The sequence below is a fragment of the Lygodium microphyllum genome, chromosome 7 (assembly GCF_053477565.2).
Source record: "Lygodium microphyllum isolate KBCC chromosome 7, Lygodium_microphyllum_v1.1.10, whole genome shotgun sequence".
NCBI classification, from domain to species: Eukaryota; Viridiplantae; Streptophyta; class Polypodiopsida; order Schizaeales; family Lygodiaceae; genus Lygodium; species Lygodium microphyllum.
The window spans coordinates 97,856,235-97,881,041 of record NC_141141.1 but is presented as its reverse complement, the minus strand read 5'-3'; the positions used below and the strand labels follow the sequence as shown (position 1 = coordinate 97,881,041).

General features: G+C 43.4%; 1 protein-coding gene across 1 annotated transcript in view; it reads right to left on the bottom strand.

The window, feature by feature from the left end:
* The window catches only part of LOC148033743 (pre-rRNA-processing ESF1-like protein), a 44,948-nt gene that overhangs the window by 4,680 nt on the left and 15,461 nt on the right, over nt 1-24,807 (bottom strand). The window contains exons 3-4 of the mRNA XM_087681737.1: nt 10,429-10,649; nt 8,668-8,830 (exon numbers count right to left, since the gene is read on the bottom strand). Coding sequence (XP_087537863.1) covers nt 8,668-8,830; nt 10,429-10,649 — 384 coding nt within the window. The remainder of the gene's footprint in view (nt 1-8,667; nt 8,831-10,428; nt 10,650-24,807) is intronic.

The window sequence follows — 24,807 nt, the reverse complement described above, 5'->3', positions numbered from 1 at the left end:
CACATAGAGAATCGATTGGCGCTACGACCTCCAAGAGATCGTCGCAATGCCAACAGCAGTCTTCTCCCACTTATTTTCAGGTATAGTGGCTTCCACGACCTACAGATCTGCAATCCGCTCTATCGAGAGACAATGATTGTTTGATACTGTCTACTCGTCAGTCCGCTCCTTCGAGAGACAGTGGTTGCTCGACTCCTTCCTCTTCATCGGCTACCCAATCTGCTCCACTGAGAGACAGCGATTATTGCCCACCTCTTGTTCATTCTGAGCCCCACCCTTCCCCACCCTCGACTACTCAAGTTCGAGAGGCTACCTCTAGGAGTTCTTCAGCACCCCAGATACCTTCTTCGACACAACCGGCGGCACTTCCTTCGTCATTAGACCTTTCGGAGTCCGTGATCCATGAGTTTTTGGATTCCCTATCTACTTCAGAGGGGGATTCAGAGGGGAATGTTATTTCTTTGCCCTCAGAGGGAGCATCTACTTCTTCTTCGACTTCAGCAAGGGCCCCTCCACCTCCCACCTCAGAGGGAGAACCTACTCCACATGAAGTTATTCACCCATCCTCTACTTTCTTGGTGTGGTTATCTTCGACCAGTCATCTCTTCTACTGATACCCAGGATCTTCAAATACCACCTAGATTGGGATCTCGAAGGTTCAGCGGCGACTTGGTGACCAGGCCTTCGGCACTTCCTTCGTCATTAGACCTTTCGGAGTCCGTGATCCATGAGTTTTTGGATTCCCTATCTACTTCAGAGGGGGATTCAGAGGGGAATGTTATTTCTTTGCCCTCAAAGGGAGCATCTACTTCTTCTTCGACTTCAGCAAGGGCCCCTCCACCTCCCACCTCAGAGGGAGAACCTACTCCACATGAAGTTATTCACCCATCCTCTACTTTCTTGGTGTGGTTATCTTCGACCAGTCATCTCTTCTACTGATACCCAGGATCTTCAAATACCACCTAGATTGGGATCTCGAAGGTTCAGCGGCGACTTGGTGACCAGGCCTTCATATTCCTTCCAGCATGGATGCACGAAGCTAGTGGCTTCTCTCCCGAGGTTGAGTTTCGGGTTCTCCAGTTTACTCTGTCTACTATTCTTTACTGCAAGTTTCCTTTCCGGTGGAAATCTTGGATCTTAGGAATCCTTTACATCTTCTTCCTCTTCTTCTCTTCTTGCCTTGGTCACTTGGTCAATATGGAGCCACCTCCCGAGATCAAGTACGAGCATATCCTTATGGTTCTCGACACCACACAAAGTCCGACATTCCTCCTATACATTGCGTGTTTTCATCATCTTTGTACTAGGGCGCTTGGGCAAGTAAACAATTTCTCCATGAGGAACATTGTCCAAGTGGCACCTACTGCATGAGCATTCTTCAGCATGTAGCATTGCATCTCCACCTCACTCTTCTCTTGTTCCCCTTTTTGGGCCTGAGAGGGGGTGTTGAGAAACCCTTCACCCGTAGTTTGCATTTTTGTGTTTCTGTGTTTTGCGTGCCCCAAAAAGGGGCGCCATCCTAGACTAACTATGTCTATTTATAAGCCACTCTCTCATTCATTACTTACGATTGATTCATTCAGTCCGTCACCTCTTCTCTCCAGCCTCTCCACTACCCTCACACCTCTTTAGGAGGACATTGCGGTTCGTGGTTCGTGGTTGTCTTCATCATCTTCCTTGTGCTACGGCACCCTTGTTCCCTTGTATCACATTCACTCCATGATTCAGATCTTAATCATTCCATTCATCAGAGTTTCTTCTCTCTTCTCTTCTCTTCTCCATGTTTGCTGAGTTCACTCTGTGTTCCTCCCCGCAAACCTTACTGTCTCGCTGGTACGTCATCTTTTGACATCTACTAGCTCACCGTCATGAAGAAGTTAGTATGAGAGCGCACAACAGAAGAAGGAACTCAATCACAAAGGAAGAGAGAGACAGTCTGCAAGAAAAGAAGAAAAGAAACCCGCACTGAACAAGAAACAAATGCTGAATACAAAAGGAGGACTGATCAACCCCTACACGCAGCCCACAACGTCAATGAGAGCACCACATTAGGCTGATGATGGCGGCAACACCGGAGACAGAGTCGGAGAGTGCACCTGCCACCAACAGAGGAGGAAAGATGATAATATAACTGACTACCAAGTGCGAAATGGCTATAAATAGCCAAATATCCCAAAAACTAGTCGACCTGAAAGCTAGGGTTACCCGACCACATTAAATACTCGACTGACTAGCATTTAATGCTGATAAAAATACCAAAAATGCTCGAAAAAATCCCAAAAAGGGTTTACTGAAGGAGAAAATGCATTGAAATGCAATCAACTGAGTGCGCTAGCACAAACTACCTCCTACGTCAAAACAAGTGATAGATAGATTGTTGGGTGTAAAGTCCCTTCATCTCCATGTAAATAGACTTACGGGTGTGAATACACCCTTAATGTACCCTAATATATAAATACATTCTTTTTATTCTTTGTGTACCATCGCATCGATACTCCTATCTCTGCATTCACTCTTTCTCTAACTCTCAGCTCATCTCTGCTCTTCAACTAACGCCTTGACCTTGCATGCCATTGCGCACTCTCACCCCTTCAAGCTGATATCAGAGCTTCGGTGAAGGTGTGCGCGTTTCCCCAAGTCAAGGCGAGTCAATTTCAGCTCGCGCGTGCAAAGAAAACAGCAAGTCGTTTTTCAGCAGACGGCTGCGCACGCATCGAGGCGATACATTTTAGCAAGTTGTCACCTCCCACAGGTCAGGTCATCAGTTTTCTAGCCTACATTAACAGTTTGCAGCAGGCAACAGCCTGCACAAGTCAGATGACTGCAGACGACAGTTCCCAAGTAGGTGATAGGTAGGCGACAACAGACGAGTGCAAATGACAGCTCCCAGGCAGGCGATAGGCAGGCGATAGCAGACGACATGCAAGCAACAGCTCATGAGGACATGCACAAGCAGATTCATCAGGGGACAGGCACATGGGACAGGCAGCTGGTCAATGGTTGATGTTTTCATCCCATTATCAACAATCTACGTCAATTTTTCATTAATTTTGCAAGGAGACCCCTTGCTCACTGACCGGGGTTCGCGTACACAAGCATAGTTCGCAAGTTTGTGCAGATTTAGGCACTGAAATTTGGGGCTTTTTCAGATTGAGTGCTGCTCATGCAAGATTGAGGCATCTGCGTCAAAAATTGCATTGTGCGCATTTGAATTGGGGATTTCGCCAAATTTACTGAAATTTTGCTCATCCAAGTGAAATTTCTCAACATTGGACCCATAAAATTTAGGGCTTTTGCTGTATTGGTAAAATTTTGGTCAGATAAGTCAAATTGGCTGACATTAGTGCACAATTGGACCCAAGAAATTTGAGGCTTTTGCAAAATTTTGTGAAATTTTGCTAAATTTGCCCGTTTTATGCTTTTGGAAACATGTATTAATGCAATCGGGGCAGATTGCTCAATGAATTTTTGGGGATTTTGCTGAAATCTGTGGATTTTGGCAAAGTTAATGCATGAAATGCACTTTGGGAATATTTCTGACGCAATCTTGTGGTTATAAGCAAAGTGATTTGAGCATTTTTATCTTCCGCTTGTGCGATTTTGGAGAAATTGCATAGATTTCTTGGTGTTTTGGTATCAAAAGACGATATGAGCGCATACGTATGCAGTACATTTGCTAGACAGCTCCCATTGAGTTTATGTATTGCTGATTATTTATGTTGCAGCAGTCATAGTGATTTTTTGCAGATCTGGGATTGGGGCAGATGTATTTTTTGGTGATATTGCTAAAGTGGGAGTTACATGGCAATGATGTATGCATTTAATGTATGCTGAAATTGCAGTCATTCTGCTGAAAGTCATTCGTTCTACTGCTGTACATGTACTTGGACTGAATCTTGCTATTATTTTCTGAAAATTTGGGCTGAAATCAGCTGAATATTCAGCATTTGCTGTCGTAAATTGCAGCATTGAATTTCTGGTTTATTGCTGAAAATTGGCTGCAAATGCTTCTAGCAACAATGACACTAAATCCCTCTTTGAAATCAAGAGGTTTGATGGCACTAGCTTTGACTTGTGGAAGGATAGGATGCAAGGCATTTTGTTTCTCAAGGACTGTGAAGATGCTCTCTTGGAGACTAAGCCTGCAGCTATGACAGATGTGGATTGGACTAGACTTAATAAGAAGGCCATTGCATACATTAAGATGGCAATGTCTGATGATGTACTTACAGACATCAAGTGTCTTGATACAGGTTATGCTAGATGGAAAAAGCTTAAGGATACTTATGAAAATACAACTCTTGTGAATCAAGTGCATCTTATGCGTAAACTTGTGAACATGGAATTGAATGAGTCTAAGCCAGCATCTAAGCATTTGAGTGCTTTCATAGGGGTTTTGAGTCAGTTGTTGTAGAACTCTGGTTTGACTGCTTTTGATGATAAATTGAAAGCTATTTTCTTATTGATGAATTTGCCTGACAACTAGGAATCTTTGCTTGTGTCACTTAGCAAACAAGCCCGCTTTGACTTTTGATGGTGTTAGAGATTCAATCCTCAATGAAGAAATCAAAAGAAAGTCTAGTGGTGAAAGCAATGGCTCAGCTTACCATGTAAGAGGCAGGTCTAAAAAGAGGGATAATGCAGCCAGTAAAGGGAAAAGTAGAATCAAAAGCAAGGGCAAACAGCAAGATGTCACATGCTATCAGTGTGGGCGTAAAGGGCATAGAAAGCCCGATTGCCGGTACTTCAAGAAAGAGCAAGAAAGAAAGAAACAACAGGGTAAGAAAAAGAAAGATGATGACAGCTCTTCCTCAAAAGAAGTTGCAAAGGCAAATGTTGCATCCAGTGTGGTCATTGAAGAGCTTCATGACACTGAAGAGATACTTATTGTAGCCTCATGTAATGATGCAAATATTATGGTAGAAACAAGTGATATGCACATCACCAAAAAGGAGGTAATTGATGCCTTACTTTTAGCTCATGAGTATTTAATGAGGCAAAGTTGCTGAAAAATGCTACACATAATGATCTTGACAAAAAGAAGGTCAAATTTCAGCATGAACACCCAGCCATTCAGCAGCGATTAGCTGAAAGTTCTATCCCTTTTGATGCTGAAAATAAGCAGCAACCTATTGTGCTACAGCCAGAAGATCATGGACAGCAAATAGATGCAAAGATGAAATAGGACAGCAAGAAGAACATGCTGAAAACAGATTACAGCAGCAAGAAAATACTGAAAATCAGTCACCTGGTGATGATGTGCACATTCCTTGGGATGTAGGCCCACTGCCTGATAATACAGATCATTGGGTAAGACGGTCTATACGTGTCAGAAGGCAGCCACAGAGGCTTCGGCCATCTTTGGATTGCATTTTGTTGGCTGATGAGGGTGAGCCTCTGACATTTAAAGAGGCACAATCATGTGAAAACAAGAGAAAGTGGGAGCTTGCTATGCAGGAAGAGATGAAATCTCTATATGCAAATAACACATAGGAGCTTGTACCTTTGCCCAAGGATAGGAAAGCTATTCCTAATAAATGGGTTTACAAAGTGAAATGTATTGATGAAAAGCCCAACTACAAGGCACGGTCGGTTGCTAAGGGCTATACACAAAAGGAAGGCATAGACTTCCAAGAGGTCTTTTCACCAGTGGTAAAGATGAATACGCTCCGTGTTTTGTTTGCTCTCACTGCATCCTTGGATTTAGAGTTAGATCATATGGATGTGAAGACTGCTTTTCTTCGTGGTGACTTGGATGAAGAGCTGTACATGAAACAGCCAGAAGGATTTGCTATTCCAAGAAAAGCGCGTTTGGTTTGTAAGCTGAAAAGCAGCTTATATGGGCTGAAACAAGCCCCTAGACAACGGTACAAAAAATTTGATACCTTTATACTCAACCATGGATTTAAATGCAGCCATACGGATCACTGCTTATGCACTAAAAAGGCTGATGATAGCAGCCTTATTGTGCTGGTTTTATATGTGGATGACATGCTGATTGCAGGACAGCATAAGAGTACTTTGAATGCTCTTAAAAGGCAGCTGAGTTCATCCTTCTCTATGAAAGATTTGGGGGCAGCTGAACACATTTTAGGCATGCGCATTAAAAGAGACAGAGAGCAACATTTGTTGTTTCTCTCAGAGGACAAATACATCAGCAAAGTACTTGGCAGGTTTAATATGGCTAATGCTAAGCCTCTTGGTGTGCCTTTACCACCACATACAAAGCTTAGCAAATCTGATTGCCCTAAGGATGATGCAGCTGCTAGTACCATGAAGGGTATACCTTATGCATCAGCTTGTGGATCTTTGATGTATGCCATGGTTGCAACTCGCCCTGACATTGCTCATGCAATGGGAGTTGTTAGCAAATTTATGTCTAACCCTGGCAAGCCACATTGGGAAGTAGTGAAATGTATCTTCAAATACTTGAAATGTACACAAGAAAAGTGTATATGCTACGGAAAGGGTACACTAGAGTTGTAGGGATTTTGTAATTCAGACATGGCAGGAGATCTTGATACTAGGAAATGTTTTTACTTTGGTGGATGGGGCTATCTCTTGGTGTTCAAGATTGGAGAAAATTGTGGCATTGAGTACTACAGAAGCTGAATATATTTCAGCCGCTGAAGCTTCTAAAGAAGCTATTTGGCTTGGCCGTCTGGTCAAGGATTTTGGCCTTTCTTCATGTACTCCAATACTTGGTTGTGATAGCCAAAGTGCAATATGTCTAACTAAGAATGCCATGTTCCATGCACGTATCAAACACATAGATGTTCGGTATCACTTTATTCGACAAGTCTTAGATGATGGTCTTGTCACACTGACTAAGGTCAAAACCCAAGATAACCCTGCAGATGTTCTCACTAAGTGTCTTGTAAAGGCTCAGCATGAGCATTGCATCCGTTTAGTGGGAGTTGGTTAGCTTAAAGGTACCACTTCGGGCCTTTAAGTGGGAGGTTGTTGGGTGTAAAGTCCCTTCGTCTCCGTGTAAATAGACTTACGAGTGTGAACACACCCTTAATGTACCCTAACATATAAATACATTCTTTTTATTCTTTGTGTACCATCACATCGGTACACCTATCTCTGCGTTCACTCTTCCTCTAACTCTCAGTTCATCTCTGCTCTTCAACTAACGCCTTGACCTTGCACGCCATTGCGCACTCTCATCCCTTCATAGGTCAGAGCTCATAAAGTCCTTGTTTGACTCAAACTGAGACTCACAGGCAAGAGATGACAAGGCATGACAAACATGACTTCTAACAGTTAGAATAGATGAGACTTCTTCAACTTGTTCATCTTCTTCCTATACACCTACTTCTCCCACTACAAATAAAATTGTGCCATAATCACCCATTCATGTGATGCGAAGGCCATCAAATTGGGCAGAAAAGATTGTCTTGGCTGCAGGCACTATCAATAACTGAATAGCCACAACCATGTTAGATAGTGCCCTTCACTGAGAATAGGTTACCGGCAAAGTTTGATATTTCTGCCACAATTGTGAATGGTCTTGTTTGTGAGGAAGCAACTTCAAAAATTGCAGAGATTCTTCAGGCAGATGGCACTTACTGCCGTGGCCCTTCTCTTCAACAGGCCCCACTGTCATCTTAGGCACCCCTTGGCTTCACAATTTCCATATTGTTACACATCATCATCAGCATCAAGTTACCTTTCACAGTAAGTATGGCCAGAGCTACATTGTTGGTTGAAACTCCCCTACTCATCCCCTTGATGGAACCCAACATAGGACAAAGTGTCCTATATGAAAACTTCCACTGGTTTCCAATGGAGCTACAAGCTTGATCTCATCTAGGGTTGAGTAGATTAAGGCCTCTCTAGAAGCTGTAAGAGAAAGAGTCCAACACTCTTCTACAAAAATCTGAATTAGTATGAGCCACAACCCTTTGCATCATACAACAGTCTTTCTTCTTGTGACAAATTCCTCACCTGATACTATAAAAGAGGGAAGGGAAAGGAACATAAGGAGCTTGTTGGTAAAGTTTGTTTCAACATTATGCGTTCCAACCTTGCCTTGCAAATTCACGACGCACAAATACCATAAGTTGACTGGCAGCAAGTATCATCACAAAATTTCTGAATCCATTCAAGAACTTTCTAGCAACAATTGTTCTCCTTCACCTTGGACTAGTAAGACCTTTCACAATTCTATCAAATCATAATTGCAAGCCTGTACTCCACTCATCAAGACAACCATTATAAAATGCAAGTATACAAATATTTTAAGGGCATTGCCAAAATCCCCTAGCTCAAGGGGTCGCAAGATGCTGTGGCAAACCCATGGTCGAGAGTTCCATTCTCATGGGTAGCCGTGAGGCACCTTTGTACAATGTAAAAAGAGACTATGGCTCCACTTGGCTGGTCACCAATTTGATGTTGTAATGGGACCATATGTCGAGTTGGTAGTTGAGGGTTCTGGTTGCCCCTCGGCTATAAGTCTAGTGTAAGCCCTAACGTTCAATTAATACAACTCCTTTCGTATCTAAATAATTCCAAAGCATTCAGGGCTCAAAAGAGCAGACTCGCTCAGAAAGTCTTAAGCAATGAAACATAGCACAGCAAAACCAAAATCCCAATCTACCAGTTGTAAGAGTTTCTAGGTTGGGGAAAATAAATTCATATATCTTCCAGCATGAGGCTTACCTCGGTCGCCACATCTCTGGGATGATGCACAAATTTCATATCATCAGGAATAAAACGTAGATCTATAGTGTTTGCTGTGCGCTCAAATTCCATCCCATCGCACGACTCATAAATAAAGTTGGCAGTAGCACTAGAATCGCATTCAATTACAGCATAATAATACCTGTGTTGCAAATAAGAAAATGATCTGATTTAAGATACAGAAAACAAGAATTGAAAGGCAATTATCATCAAATACAACTCCAAGAAAACTTGCCCATCCCTCCATGGTTCCACAACTTTATCTCAATCTGAGAGTCCTTTAGATAAGCCACAAACTAAAAACTGGAAAACAATCTAGAAACAGCTGATCTATTTGCAGAATCTGAATTGCACTCATATAGGAACTGGTCTACAGCTCGACAGGAGTAGTGTATGTTCCAACCTTGCAAACCAGCACAGAGATCTCGTCTAGAAGAAGGGTAACCTAATCAACAAGGCACTATAAAAAAAATTTCCAAACACCTGAAGTTACTAGACATTGCAATATAATACAGCAGCTCGGCCCATTACAGCATGCGCAAAGGCCAGTGTATTAATTATCTGTCATTTAGGTAAAGAATGTCCAACGGGTAGTGCCCCGAGTGCAATAATATGTTGCTAGAGACAAAATTAACAGCAGCATGCTTTTCCGCAATTTTGTTTCCGCTGTTGGTTGTATTGTTCGTATACAAAATCTCGCTTACAAGCTGTAAAAACTAAGTAATGAATCCACAAATACTTGTTGCTGAAACCTGTGACAAAAGGTACTTTTTGAAAGATTCTTGCTGGTCCTTTTTCCTGATATAAGACACGCACCCAACACCTGCAAGAGGGTCTACCTCCCCTCTAAATATTAGCCAACAGGGAAAGCAAGAGCCACATTGGCCTTGCTCCTATGCACAGATAGGATAGCTAGCAAGCCAAATGTGCACGAACAGGATAGCTCGCAAGCCAGATTAACAGCAGAGCTTGATCACAATGGGACCGTCCTCCTTGGTGATCCTACCAAGGAGGACCAACCAAGTGTTTGAGTAAGCAATAGCCCAGACATTCACAAGCACACCATGTGAATATAGGTGTCCAACCAAGTGATGCACCTAGCAAGATGGGAGCTCACTTGAACCCACAACTCACAATTATGAGTTCAAGTTTCCACCGGTATGCCATTACCTTTGGAATGGATTCTTGCTGGTCTTATACATTGCCTGGTCCTATGCAATCAAGCAAATACTTCTCGATCTCATGCCAGCCCAACTCACCTGCACATAGCAAATGCATATCCCCCAGGAACAAGGCTAAGTAGCAAAAAAAAACCTGGAATCCAAAAAGGTTGCACACTCTCTACAAGCATATACATATCAACCATACATATGCAGTCACTTCAGTGCCTATCCATCACTTACTGTACAAGCATGTATGCATACCCCACAATGCAATCTTCATCCATTTCACATCTCGAAGTAGAACACTATACTAAGTGCCCTTAACTGGACAGTAAACTGACCATAATGGCACTAAAATAACCAAAAAATAATCACCTCATTTAGAACATATCCTGCTGTATATATCTGCCTCTGTACTCCTCATAACAAATAAAGCAGAATGATATGTGCAAACTGACAATAATGGCACTAAAATAACCAAAAAACAATCACCTCATTTAGAACATATCCTGTTGTATATATCTGCCTCTGTACTCCTCATAACAAATAAAGCAGAATAATATGTGCAAAGTCAGACCTGAGCTTGGCTTTCTCATACTGTCTAAGCTTTTCCATATTGATTCCATCGTCCTCCTTTTCATCACCATCATCATCATTATCCTGGAACACACCTTGAGGCCCTCGCCGTTCTTCCTCTTTCATCTGTTGCAGCCCAAATTCTGATGGATATACTGAAACAGATGTGATACGGCCAACCTTTGGTAGAAATGAGTTCATGACAGCCAGTATGTCTACAGCCTAAATCACAAGAACAACCTCACATCAGGCAGGAAAAGGCTTGCACTGAGAGCGAACTAAAAACCGACTGCAAATTGCATATTAATCTTCTCGATACATATATCTACAGTAGAATCTGTAACTTGTTAGAAAGTATAGAAAACTTCCAGATATGATTGCCGTCCAGGATGCCGTAACTACTAACGTAAATAACTGCCTAGAGAAGAGAAACCACATAAAGTTGTCTAAGTTATGTGCAGCTAGAAATTCTGATTTCATCTTTTGCCTTCCCTAATGAAGTCCAGCCCCATCTAGACAACAAGAGCATCTTGTATCTCAGAAAAATTATAATCGTATAATTGGTTGTTAAAAGACATCTAAAAGACTATACTGTTTGAGCCCTATAATATACTCATAGTAAAGTTGACCAAATCAATAAACTAGAGGCTCACGATACAAAGGACCTCAGACGTAAGGGCCACCACACGAACAAGACAACCTGCGGGCAGATCACCACCTTCATATCAGACATATTACTCAGATCCAAGCACCACTGCATAGAGCTATGGAGGAGATAGGAAGCCTACAATGGGGCACAACAGAGATGAGAGCCCTCCTCACTCCTTGCCGCAAGGATGACATACTACATCCTGTCACACCCAATGGATGCCTCAAAAGCCCATTTGGCCTCCCTATCTCCCTGCCCCCCTGCCCCCAACGGCACCTCCATGTTCATCTGCCACCCCCTACTCTCTCTCCTCCCAACTCCCTGCTCTCCCTCCCACCACCTCCCTACTCTCTCCCTGCCTTGCTCTTCTCCCACCTCCTCCTCCTCCCTCTCTCTCCCAACACCTCCCTGTTCTCTACTGAACTGAAGTTCCCTGCACATTTGGCATTACAAGTGCCAGTGTATGCAATACTTTTGGCTAACAAGATTGCCACACAAGGGTCACTTGGCTGTTTAGAATGTGAAGCAACATTTTTCCCGACCACATGCTCACCTCTTCCAGAAAGATGGTCATCTCCCCACAACAAAACCATGAAACCAGCCTTCCGAAGCGCAAAGGGCAATAAAGCACATTTTAGCAAACATTTAATTCAGCTTAACAGTAAATTCAGCAAGAAAAATCCACACACAACTAGAATTGAAGTGCTCCTAAACCACACATGACACCTCTTGGTCCCAAAGCGTGGCACCCCTTTGGTTACCAGATATATCTTCATGGCTGAGTATGTGCCTAACAATGGCCTAGAGCACCAAGATATTATCCTCATTATTTAGGCATTTTTTCTATCATTTTAGGATTTATTGCTAGCCAACCAGCATTAAATGCCAGTCAACCTGACATGATTTATGACATTATTTTTACCTATTTATTCAAGCTTCTCCTCCACATTATGATCATTCATCACCTATTTGGTTCTGGTGGAGGGAGAGGAGCAAGTGCTAGTGTCTTCACAACCGGTGACTCACATTGGTTCTATATTGTCTCGTATCTTGAAATATGGATTTCATTTCCCAAGTATCTCTTTGGTTTTGAGTTCTATGTGCAGTATTCTTTTCTTTTGCTGTCACGAGGAAGTGAAAATTTGATGCTTTGCTTATGTTTAATTGACATTTGATTAAAGGATTAATCAAATGTGCAATTAAAAGATGCACATGTGTTGCACATGTGAGGTGCAAGCTACTTTCTCACAGTTGAAGACCGAAGGACCCTGTGAAAAAGATGGGTGTCAAAGGCAAAAGTTGTAACAAGTTACACTTGTTAAATTCTAGGTGAATTTTGGTGTCAGTTTGCCCCTAGGACCATTAATTGGCCATTAAGTGTTAGTGTTGACACTAGGGAGTAGGCATTAATTAATAAATTAATGCTTGTCCAAGGGTCAATTAATCCATGGGACCACTTTGGGTTGCAAATGGCCTAGCCAATTAATGTTTGAATGGGCAAGGTCAATTTTCTAGACATGGATTAAGGGTTGAATTAATTTTCAGAATTAATTAATTCTGAAATTTAATTAAATGACTGGAAATTGCTGAAAATGGATTAAGAAGGCTGTCACTTGGCAAAACTTTCCCATGCAAGTGGGGGAAAGGCTAAATAGAGCTGAAGGGAGATGAAAATCTCGTTTTTTCATTTTTGAGCTGTTGGAAAGAGGTGTTGCACTGTTGCTGCCAGCTTTTGGGGCCAATTCCTAGCCATTGGAGACCATTTTGGTGATGGAGATTGCATATTCTTGACCTTGGGAAGCTGACAATTGCTGCTGATGCAATTTCTCCTGAAGATCACAGTCTCTAATGCTCCTATTGTTGTTGGTGCATCCATTTGGGGCTGGTACGACAAGGCAGCAACTGATTTTGATCAGCTCTTCGCGACAAATCTCAGAATTTTCTCTCTCCACAGCATTCTCTCATCTCCTCCGAATGGCTAAGAATTGCTGAGAATGGCTGGGCATAGGCCGAATGGCTAAGAATTGCTGAGAATGGCTGGGCATAGGCTGAAGGAGATGAGAGAATGTTGTAGAGAGAGAAAATTCTGAGATTTGTCGCGAAGAACTGATCAAAATCAGCTGCTGCCCTGCCATACCAGCCCCAAACGGATGCACCAATAACAATAGGAGCATCGGGGACTGTGATCTTCAAGAGAAAGTGCATCAGCAGCAATTGTCAGCTTCCCAAAGTCAAGAATATGCAATCTCCATCACCAAAATGGTCTCCAATGGCTGGGAATTGACCCCAAAAGCTGGCAGCAACAGTCCAACAGCTCCAAAATGAAAAAACAAGATTTCCCTCTCCCTTCAGCCCTATTTAGCCTTTCCCCCACTTGCATGGGAAAGTTTTGCCAAGTGGCGGCTTTCTTAATCCATTTTCAGCAATTTCCAGTCATTTAATTAATTTTCAGAATTAATTAATTCTGAAAATTAATTCAGCCCTTAATCCATGCCCAGAAAATTGACCTTGCCCATCCAAAAATTAATTGGCTAGGCCATTTGCAACCCAAAGTGGTCCCATGCATTAACTGACCCTTGGACATGCATTAATCCATTAATTAATGACTAGTCCCTAGTGTCACCACTGACACTTAATGGCCAATTAATGGTCTTAGAGGCAAACTGACACCAAAATTCACCTAGAATCTAACAAGTGTAACTTGTTACAACTTTTGCCTTTGACACCCATCTTTTTCACAGGGTCCTTCGGTCTTCAACTGTGAGAAAGTAGCTTACACCTCACATGTGCAACACATTAATTGCACATTTGATTAATCCTTTAATCAAATGTAAATTAAACATAAGCAAAGCATCAAATTTTCACGTCCTTGTGACAAACTACCCCCTTGAAATCCTTGCAATCGTCCTCGATTGCACTGTAATGTGTCAAAGCAAACAATACTACTCTGGAATTTTCACAAGGCATCATAGTCAACACAACATTGGCCACTGCTAACTAACTATCTCATATGCCCACCATTTGCTGAAAATTTCCAGCCAGCATAAACATAACATAAAGCTCGACAATAGTCCAGAACTGTTGCCAGAAACTCATCGGATGCATCCCAAACTCTTGTTTCTCAACAGTGCTGACTACACAACCATAGTAAAGCATAAACCGAGCCGAAACTATGGCTGAATTGTCAATGACATTCGTTTACATGTGGCTGTCCATAGAACCAGCTGAATACCACTGAAACTAATGATCATACACTAAAAACCAGCACTCGGTAATCAGTCTCTCATAATCATAACCTGATGCAAATGTACAGTTTCAGAGCTGCAGTGAAAACCATACCCATCTGCATACATACCACAGTGACTAGTACACTGAATAGTGACCTCATGGCAGACATACTGTCAGCACAGTACCTTGGATGCATGCTGAATACATCCGAGATCCACTATACACGAGAGTAGTCCATTCCTGGAGGAGTGGAAGTGCTACCTCCCCCTTGAGTATCAAAGGTACTTGGACCCTTGCCCTGATTGAAGAATTGGTTAGCAAGAGCAATTGGTTAGCAGGAGGAGATTGAAGAATCTCAAGTTGTACTCCTTCCAATTGGTTAGCAGGAGGAGATTGAAGAATTGTCCAGCAAGAGCAATTGGTTAGTAGGAGGAGATTGAAGAATCTCAAGTTGTACTCCTTCCAATTGAATGAAAGCTAAAGAAATACCGCAAGGGGCACCAATTTTGGGGCCAACAAGGTGTCTATTGTCCAAGAATGTTATGGTAAAGTATGTATTTCATTTTATGTGCGTTTATTTATTGCTGTAATTAACTCTTAAATCAGGTTATCACCACCCATTCCAAGTAGGAAGGTTGGTTTCATTTGCAATGTTTCTCTCTCTTTTCTTTGTCTCTTGTGTACAGCAATCTATTACAACAATTTTCTACACGCTTCCATCACTGCATCCACTTCTGACACCTTTCAATATTTCTTTGGACCACTAATGGATACTTGAAATTAAGGTATATGTTGTTCTTGTTACACTTACAAGAAAAACATGTCATCACAACACTACAGGTTGAGATCTTCTCTTTTCCTTTGAGATCTTAAGCTAGTGCACTTTTTGGGCAACTTTGTCATGAAGAAATTGATGTTCTCATAGTTTCATGGCAAGAAGTCCCTTCATTTGTGAGAGGAACAACGGGGGATTGCATGGGAATTATGTAGGATAGTTGTCTAGATGGATACGTTGTGAAATTGGGTTCAAATGTTGACTGTTGTTTGTAGGGTTTGGCAAGGTGACATGTTTGTTCGCATTTTTGAACGTTCTACAATTGGTTAAGGCCAAACATTGAAGGTGAGGTCACTGACACCTACAATTCCTACAACAAAGAAAAGCAAAATGGTTGTCTCCTAACTTAGGCTACTCAAATGAGAGAGGACTCTAAATAGCCAAGACAAGTATTCCAAATGAGTAACAATATGCTCCTTAATCAGATCTTGTTTTTTATTAAGGGCTAATCAATAACTTAGTCATTAATCATAAGTGAGCTACTCACCAAACCAAACTTAAGCTTAGGGTTATTTACTGGACAAAACTTTCAATGTAACTTAATTCTAAGATGCGAACTTTCAATTTAATGAACATTTCATATTGCACCTTCTTGCTTTTGCCTTGCTCTTATACCACATAGCATGTACACTTGCCCACTGCATGCCCAATGTCAAATCCTTCACTGCATGTGCAATAGTCACCATGCTAAGAGTTAGGGTATCAGAATTAAAGTTTGATTTAATTAAAAATATTTGTGAAGTTTAATTAAATCATTAAGTTTATTTCTCATTCTGGTGACACGTGGAAGCCTATAGCATATTCTCAAGCCTCTCCTTAATTGAAGACCCTGAGGTAGCTTTACTCTCTCATTGAGAAGAACACTACAACTTCCCCATCACCTTTTTCTAGTGTACCAAATTTTGAGTGATGGCAGACGAAGAATTCACAAAATATTATCAAAAGTGGGCGCGGCAATGAAAGCATGGAACACTGCCGCAATAGATTGCACAAAGACAAGACAAAAAAAAAACATTGCAAAGAACAAAACCCTATATCAGACTCTCTTTGGGTTGTCGCGTAAGAGGTGGCAAACAGCCTCTTAATAGGGCACATATAAACAATGTCAACTATTGAGGGAGGCTGCCCTAAAAAAGCTCGAAAGACATATGCTTGGGAAATGAAATTCATATACCAAGGCGTGAGGCAATACAAGATCTCGAGAAGTACATCACCAACTATGGGCACTAGCTCCCTCTCTCCAACAAGACTAGTAAGTAAGATGGTAGCTGAATGATTAAGGAGGGAGCACTCACCGATAAATAGACCATAATGGTGTGCATAGATCGGCAACAATAAAAGCTAGTCTACCAACCATCATGAAGGTGCCAAAAAATGAGCATCCTATCTAGCAATAAAAGTACAAATGGCCCACCAAAGTAAATCGAGACTCACACTTGAGATTACATGCTACTAACACCCTTTCTCAAATCATGAGTGATCTAATACAATACAATATACAATTTTCCTTCTCCCAATTTGTGTTAGATATATATGCACAATGTCTACAGTTATTCCACATATCCTACCAGAGACCACATAGCCTGTGCATCAACAAAATCAACCCCAAAATTTGGCAACTAGCCCTGTCAACCCTATTGAAGTGCCAAGTTAGCATGTTCTGCCACCAACATGGCTGGTCGGCCAATTTTTTAGCATGTCAACTATATACTATTGGGCCATTACTACAATTGGCTAAATTTTGGTGGAGAGAACTATATATAGCCCACACTTGGCAAGGGACAAATGATCATCTTTTGTTATTTGCAAGTTGCACACTCCAACATCAACATTCTCTCCATCTCTAGTGATGCCTTCATCATAACCATAATCCGATGCCCTCACTGACGTTGTCGGCTACATGCAAGGATTGATCTGTCCATGATTGTATTCAAAATTTCTTTTGAATTCAACGCAAAGTATCACTTTACACTCCTCTCTTCTTGTTGTCTCTCTTCCTTTCTCTCTATGTTTGTGTTTCTCTTCCATTGTGCACTCTCATACATAGTACATACAGCACTAACCATCAAAGAGAACTATGGGTACACAAGCAGTGGATGATCAAGCCACCATCAAGGTGCCTCTAAAAGACTCTAATGTCAATCTCAATCGTACCATCCCTCAAAACCAAAAGGAGTTTGAAACCAGTCTTTCTTCTTGGAAAGGGCGATAATTCCCTAATTAAGCACTTAACTACAACAATAAGCAAAAGAATATAGCTTGAAATAAACAAATTACCTTAATAATCTCGAACATTGAATACCCTATTGGCCCCAAAACTAGAGCCTCTTTCAGTATTTCTTTAACTTGATTGCTAATGAAATAAGTACAAGCTGAGATTCACAATCTAAAAAGCCTCTTTGCTATAGCAACAATTAGCAATCAATTTGGGCCGATTGCCCTTGATTTTTCACCCAGGACTTGCACAAATGAAACCACAAACTGGCCAAATGCTACCCCAAATTACAATGAATGGCCTGGCATCTGAATTCCTTGATAATTACACAAATTCCAAATGTTGAATTCAATGTATGATGCCTTCACCGATTGGCACGACTCCTAAGTGACTGTCAAACCCTTATTTCTATAGAAATTTAGGGTTTATAGCAGAGATCTCTCTACTGTCTACCAAATTTGACTCAGATCTACTCAAAATGGCTGAGAAATGATGAGATCTCTTGAGAATGGATTGAAAAATGTGAAACAAAGCCAAGATGAGAGAGAAATCTGAATTTCTTCACGAGAAAACCCTAAGTTCTAGCTATCGTCTGCTCCAGCCTGCATTTAGTGCACTCACCTATTGCCAAGCACCTCCAAAACGTTGTCATCTGATCAACAATGTTGCTGCCAGCCCCTATAAGGTGACTCCCTACTATCCCCTGCCTATTGAGGCTCCCAGATGGCTGCCTTCTGCAGTAAATTGCCGTTGACTCATTCAAAAAATGGACCTGTAACTCTCTCTCTTTCTCTCTTAAGCTATAAACTAATTGAATGGTTGAGACTCAACCCCCAAAAACGTTTTCTCAATTTGCATGGGCATGTTTGCCAAGTGGCAACCTTCTAAACTCATTTTTCAAAATTATCTAACCATTTAATTCATTTTCAAAATTAAATAATCAAAAAATTGATTTCAACCCTTCTAACCCTGCCCAAAATTAAATGTGCCCATCCATAATAAACTTGGCTAGGCCATTTGCTGTCAAAGTGCAGCGATCCGGAAGCGTAGAACAAAGACTGAGAGAGAGTGAACACAGAGAGGAGAGGGAGACAGAGAGAGAGAGAGAGAGAAGACAATGTAACGTAGAAAATCTGCAATGTAGTATGCTGTATAGGAGTGCAGAAATATACACGGGTGCAAAGAAAATATATGCGTGTGTCTCCACCTTGAGAACCTCGATCTCCGTCAGCCCGTGCACTGTCAATCTCAGCAAACCAACTCTATCAGATGTCAGATCAAAATATCTGAAAGTGTGCCACAAACCGACTGTAAATAGCCATGAAAAAATAGTGCCAAACACCAGGTCGGCTGCAATAAATGCAGCCGAATGCATAAAATAATGATAAAAACTGCCCGACTACAAGCTGCCACGTGGCACCTACGCAAACTACTGACGTGGCTGTTGACGAGGTTCATGTGTTGTCCGTACTGCTGATGTGGCACTCTGCTGTCCAAGAAATGACTCTCTAACACCCCCTCTCAGATCCTAGACAGGTCAAAAGACTGAGGAATTTGGCATGTTGCCGAAGAAGAGCCTAAGGAAGCGCCTTTGTGAACAAATCGGCAAGATTATCCTCCATCTTGCAATACTCCACATCAATGGTCCCATCCAGAAGCTTCTCCCGAATAAAATGATACTGGATCTCAATGTGCTTCCTTTGTCCGGACATGGAATACAAGATTTCGTACCAAGGCAATGCAACTCTCATTGTCTCACCGTAGAAAAGCAGGGCGAGTCTAGGGACAGCCAAGCTTCTCCAACACTCCCTTGGATCTCCAAGGACGAGGTGATCTTCACCCCCTTCTGTGGCCAGAAGTTCCATGAACCGCACATCTCGGCTCATGTAGGCATCCCGCTTGATGGGATTAAACAGACGATAACCATGGGACTCGGAGCTATAGCCGATAAAAACCTGTCGTCAGGAAGCCGCCTCAAACTTGTCACGCTGCATCTTCGGGATGTGCACATAGGCGTTACACCCAAAGATCCTGAAATAAGAGACATCAGGCTTAGTCCCAAAGTAAGCCTCAAAAGGGATCATCCTGTCAATAGCCGAAATGGGGGATCGATTGAGGATGTGAACTGCAGTAGCCACAGTCTCGGCCCACAGAAACCGAGGTGTCTGTCGGTGCTCCATCATGGTGCGCGCCATCTTGATCACACTTCGGTTCTTCCGCCCCAAAATGTCATTCTCTTGAGGAGTGTTGGTGTTAGCAAACTCCTAGTAAATGCCCCTATCTGCACAAAAACGAGCATACTCATTAGACATGAATTCACCACCATTGTCCGAACGCAAGGTCTTCAGTCATCGGCCAGATCGGTTCTCCTCAAAGAGAAGCCAATCCTTGAAGTGGGAGAAAGCCTCCGACTTCAATGTCAAGAAATAAACCCATGTCATCCTGCTATAGTCATCTACGATCAACATGAAGTACAAGCTCTCCTTCAAGGACTAGGTCCTCATTGGGCCACAAAGATACGTAGATAAAAGCTCCATAGGTGAAGTAGACCACCGCAAAGCTTTGTTGGAAATTGCATCCCCCACGAATGCAAGAGACACATGGCGGATGGCTCACCACTATGTCCAACAAACCTTGGATAAACGATCCTCGCAACACCTTCCAAAGGTACTCATAGTTCAAGTGGCCAAACCGGGCATGCCATAGCTCGGACTGTGTCTGAGAGATGAGAACAAGAGAGGTAAGAGCTGTAGAAGCCTTCAATTTGTAAATATCATTCTCCTCATATCCAGAAGAGAGAACCTTTCTCGATCCACAATCAAGGACTTGAACAGCATCACTCTCAAACTCCACCAAGAGACCAAGAGAACAAATCTTATGGACCGAAAGCAAATGATATCCCAAGCCTGGCACATGCAACATCTCTTGGAAGTGTGGGTACCACCACGTCCATCTGGAATCAGCTGCATCTCACCCCGCGCAACAATAGACACAGAAGAGCTAACTTCAATGAGAATCTGCCCACGCAAAGGTCACAAATGGGCAACACCAACAGGAGTCATGAGCTGTGAGGCACCACTATCCACGATCCACTCTCGAGCTTGGGGAGCTGTCATCATCACATCTGAAATCTTCGGTGTAGAGTCCTCAATGACTGCTATGTGTAGAAAAGCAGTTGTTGAGGGTACAGCCACCACTCCAAAATCCTTCGTGTCCTTCTTCTTGGTGTCCTTGTCTTTGTCGAGGCAATCCTTCTTCCAATGACCAGTCTTACAACAAATATGGCAAGTTGATTCCTTCTCTTTGTCCTTCTTATATTTATTGTCCTCCTTCTTCTTCTTTTGGTCCTTCCCCTTCTTCTGAGAGGTTTGACCAACCAATCCCTCCGATTTGGAAGCATTTTGTCCCTTCAACTGTTCCTCTTGGTCCAAGACCATAGGAACCAACTCTTCCCACCAAAGAGTCAACTCCCGCCTTGATGCAATAAGAGCGGAATAAAAGGTACCGAATCGTGACAGCAACTGGGACAATAAAGTGATCGCCATATCTTCGGAGGAAATAGACTTCCCCGCATTTTGAACCTGCATCTAAAGCTACCGAAGCTTGTTGATGTGCTCCCGAAGCGAAAAAGACTTATTCACGGACAAGGTCCGCATCTGCACCTCCAAAGAAACCCTCATCAGGATCATCCAGTTATACCTCTGGTCGAGCTCCAACCATATCTCTCGAGCCACCGTCAAGTGCTCAATGTGAGCTATCACGGCTGTAGTACAAGACAAAAAGAAAAGAATGAATCCTGGCATTCAGTATGTCCCAATGAGACTGGGCCTTGGTTAACTCTGCACGAGCATTGGAAGAGAGTTTGGACTCATCTCTTAACGAGGGCCTGTTAATCTCCTCCATCACAAGCTCCGCCAAATCATAAAACTCCAGAATGGCCAACATCATCACCCGCCAGATGCGGTAATTGTCACCATCAAGCTTCTGATCTGATGGAAGAGCCAGTAGGACATGCACCTTTCTGTCCATTATCGCCTAGAATTTCAAATCAGTCTCTATAGACATGTTCGCCTGCAATGCCTACACAAATGCAAAATCAGTCCCCCTTTGACTGTGTAAACGCAGCCTGTTGGGGCTGTTTCCTCCGCTTCTCGAACCTTCTTCAGTCGCCGAAGGCAAGTAAAGGTAAAATCTGCAGTAGAAGGCCTAAAACACAGCCTTTCTCCCCTTCAAACAGCAATAACCTGCAGCAAATTCACCAGCTGGATTCCTTTTCCGCACGCCCACACTCGCTTCGGCCTTATTCCGATGCGCAGTCCCCCTCGCCCTCGAATGCCGAAAACGCAGCCTTGTGTCTGTCAGAGTGCAGCGATGCGGAAGCGTAAGACTGAAAGAGAGAGAACGCAGAGAGAGGAGAGAGAAAGAGACAGTGGAAGATGAAGATCTGCTGTATAAGTGTGCTGTATACAAAGATATGCAGATATATACACGGGCACAGTGCGCTGGACTGCGTGTCTCCACCTCGACGATGCAACCTGCTGTTCACCTCGAAGTCCACTGCAGTCTGCACAATATCCTGCCTGAAATCTGCGAACAGAGACGGAATCTGCACGTATCTCCAGCCTGGAACCTGCGTACAGAAGTGGGAGAAGACTGCTGAAAAATCGGCTATAAATAGCCAAAAACCAAGCACCCAATAAATGCAGGTCGGCTGCATTAAAATGCAGCCGACTGTCCTGAATCAGGTCGGACTGCCACGTGGCAGTCCAACTGTGCAGTCTTACTGGCTGCCCGACCAGAATCTGATCGCTAACACCCCCTCTCAGAGCCTGGGCGAGGCAGAAGCCTGAGGGAGCTGGCATGTCTCCGAAGTAGAGCCTGGGGAAGAGCCTTCGTAAACAAATCTGCAAGATTATCCTCCGTCTTGCAGTACTCCTCTATGATGGTCTCATCCAGAAGCTTCTCTCTGATGAAGTGGTATTGGATTTCTATGTGCTTCGTCCGGGCATGGAAAACAGGATTCCGTGCTAAGGCAATGCAACTCTCATTGTCGCATTGTAGCAAAGTAGGACGAGTCTGGGGGCAGCCAAGCTCCTCCAACAATCTCCGAAGCCACACAACCTCACATGTGGTGGAAGACACGGCCCGATACTCCGCCTCAGTAGACGAAAGGGCTACCGTGGGCTACTTCTTGCTACTCCAAGAGATAACACCAGCACCCAAGGTAAAACAGTAACCTGTTGTAGACCGCCTGTGGTCCACATCACCGGCCCAATCTTCCACTGTCTCTTTCTCTCTCCTCTGTAAGTACAAGATCTGAACCACCTATGCCTGCTGGATAATGAATCCCTAAATCAGCTGTCCCCCGCAAATACCAAAGTATCCTCTGGGCAGCCTGCCAATGCACCGTCTGAGGTTCACTCATAAACCCCGCCAATAGACCAGCAGCAAAACAAAGATCAACACGAGTGTTCAGAAGCCAAATCAATGATCCAATCAACTGACGATAGCGGGAAGCATCCGCCATGGGAAAAGCTAAATGGGAAGTGGCCTTCCAATTCGGATCCATAAGAGTAGAAATGGTCCGACAATCCTCCATCGCAAAAGAAACCAAGAGCTCCTGTACATATCTCTGCTGAGAGATGAAAATCCCCCTCTGAGACTAATAAATCTCATGGCCCAAGAAGAAATGGAGTAGACCCAAATCCGTCATCTCGAACGTCTGATGTAAAGCTGCCTTCGTCTCTTTGACCTTCTGTGCATGATCACCTGTGACAATCAAATCATCAACATACAACACAAAAAGCACACAACCAGCCTCGGAAGTGTGTATATAAAGCTGCGGATCGGCCTTGGAACGCCGATATCCCAACTGTGACTGAAGGAACGAATCAATCTTCTCGTTCCATGCACGCGGAGCCTGCTTGAGGCCATACAAGGCCTTCTTCAACCTATAGACTTTCCCATCTGAAGATCCAAAGCCAGGAGGCTGCTCTACATAGATCTCCTCCTTCAAATCATCATTGAGGAAGGCCGACTTCACATCCAGCTAGTAGACAGGCCATTTCCTATGGCCAGCCAAGGCAAGAACAGCTTGAATAGTCGCCATACGAGCAGTGGGAGCAAAAGTATCATGACACTCAATCCCTGGGCGCTGTGCAAAACCTTTAGTAACAAGGCAAGCCTTGTGCTTGTCCAAAGAACCATCGCTAAGGTACTTGGTCTTGAAGACCCATTTAACGCCAATCACCTTCTTATTCGGGAGGCGAGGCACGAGATACCAAGTGCCATTCCTCTCAATAGCCTCCAACTCGACTTCCATAGCTTTCTTCCATGGTGCAGACTATAAAGCCTCCTTCAAGGAGGTGGGCTCTCGATCCTGCATAACACGGGTCATCAAACAATAGTTAGAGCAAACAAGCTCCGTAGAATGTGCCTGGTGCCTCCGTGACCGCCGCGGACCATCCTGCGGTCCCCACTCCTCAAGGACCCCCTCGATCCCTGAATCACGGAATGTGTCACGAGCCCAATGAGGAGGAGGCCGGACCTCTCCTCATCTCTCTCCATCAACTAAAGACTCTGGGATATCCATCGGTGGTAAACTCCTCGGGGGTGACCGGTGGAACAGTAGACTCTGTATCAAAAACAGAATCGGAATCAAAAGGCGCGGGCTCCAAAGGAACTGTCTTGAGAGCCCAACTCTCCCCTGGATCTCCAAGAACGGGATGCTCCTCACCCGCTGCTATGGCCGGAACCTCCACGAACCGCACATCTCGACTGATGTACACATCCCGCTTGACGGGATCATACAAACGATAGCCTTGGGACTGAGAAGCTGCTTCAAATTTATCACGATGAGCCTTGGCAATGTGAACATAGGCATCACACCTAAAAACCCTAAAATAAGAAACATCGGGCTTAGTCCCAAAGTAAGCCTCAAAAGGTATCATCCCATCAACGGCCGAAGTGGGGGATCGGTTAAGGATGTGGACTGCAGAAGCCACAGCCTCGGCCCACAGAAACTAAGGTGTCTGTCGGTGCTCCATCATGGTGCGCACCATCTCGATCACACTTCGGTTCTTCCGTTCAAGAATGCCATTTTCTTGAGGAGTGTTGGTATTAGCAAACTCCTGGTGAATACCTTTATCTGCACAGAAACGAGCAAACTCATTAGAAACAAATTCACCGCCCTTGTCGGATCACAAGGTCTTCAATCGCCGGCCTGATCGGTTCTCCTCAAAGATAAGCCAATCCTTGAAGTGGGAGAAAGCCTCTGACTTCAACGCCAAGAAGTAGGCCCATGTCATCCTATTGTAGTCATCTACGATCAACATGAAGTACCCTCTCAAGGACTCGTTCCTCATAGGGCCACAAAGATCCATAGATACAAGCTCCATCGGTGAAGTAGACCGCCGCGAAGCTTTGTTGGGGATCGCATCCCTATGTTGTTTCC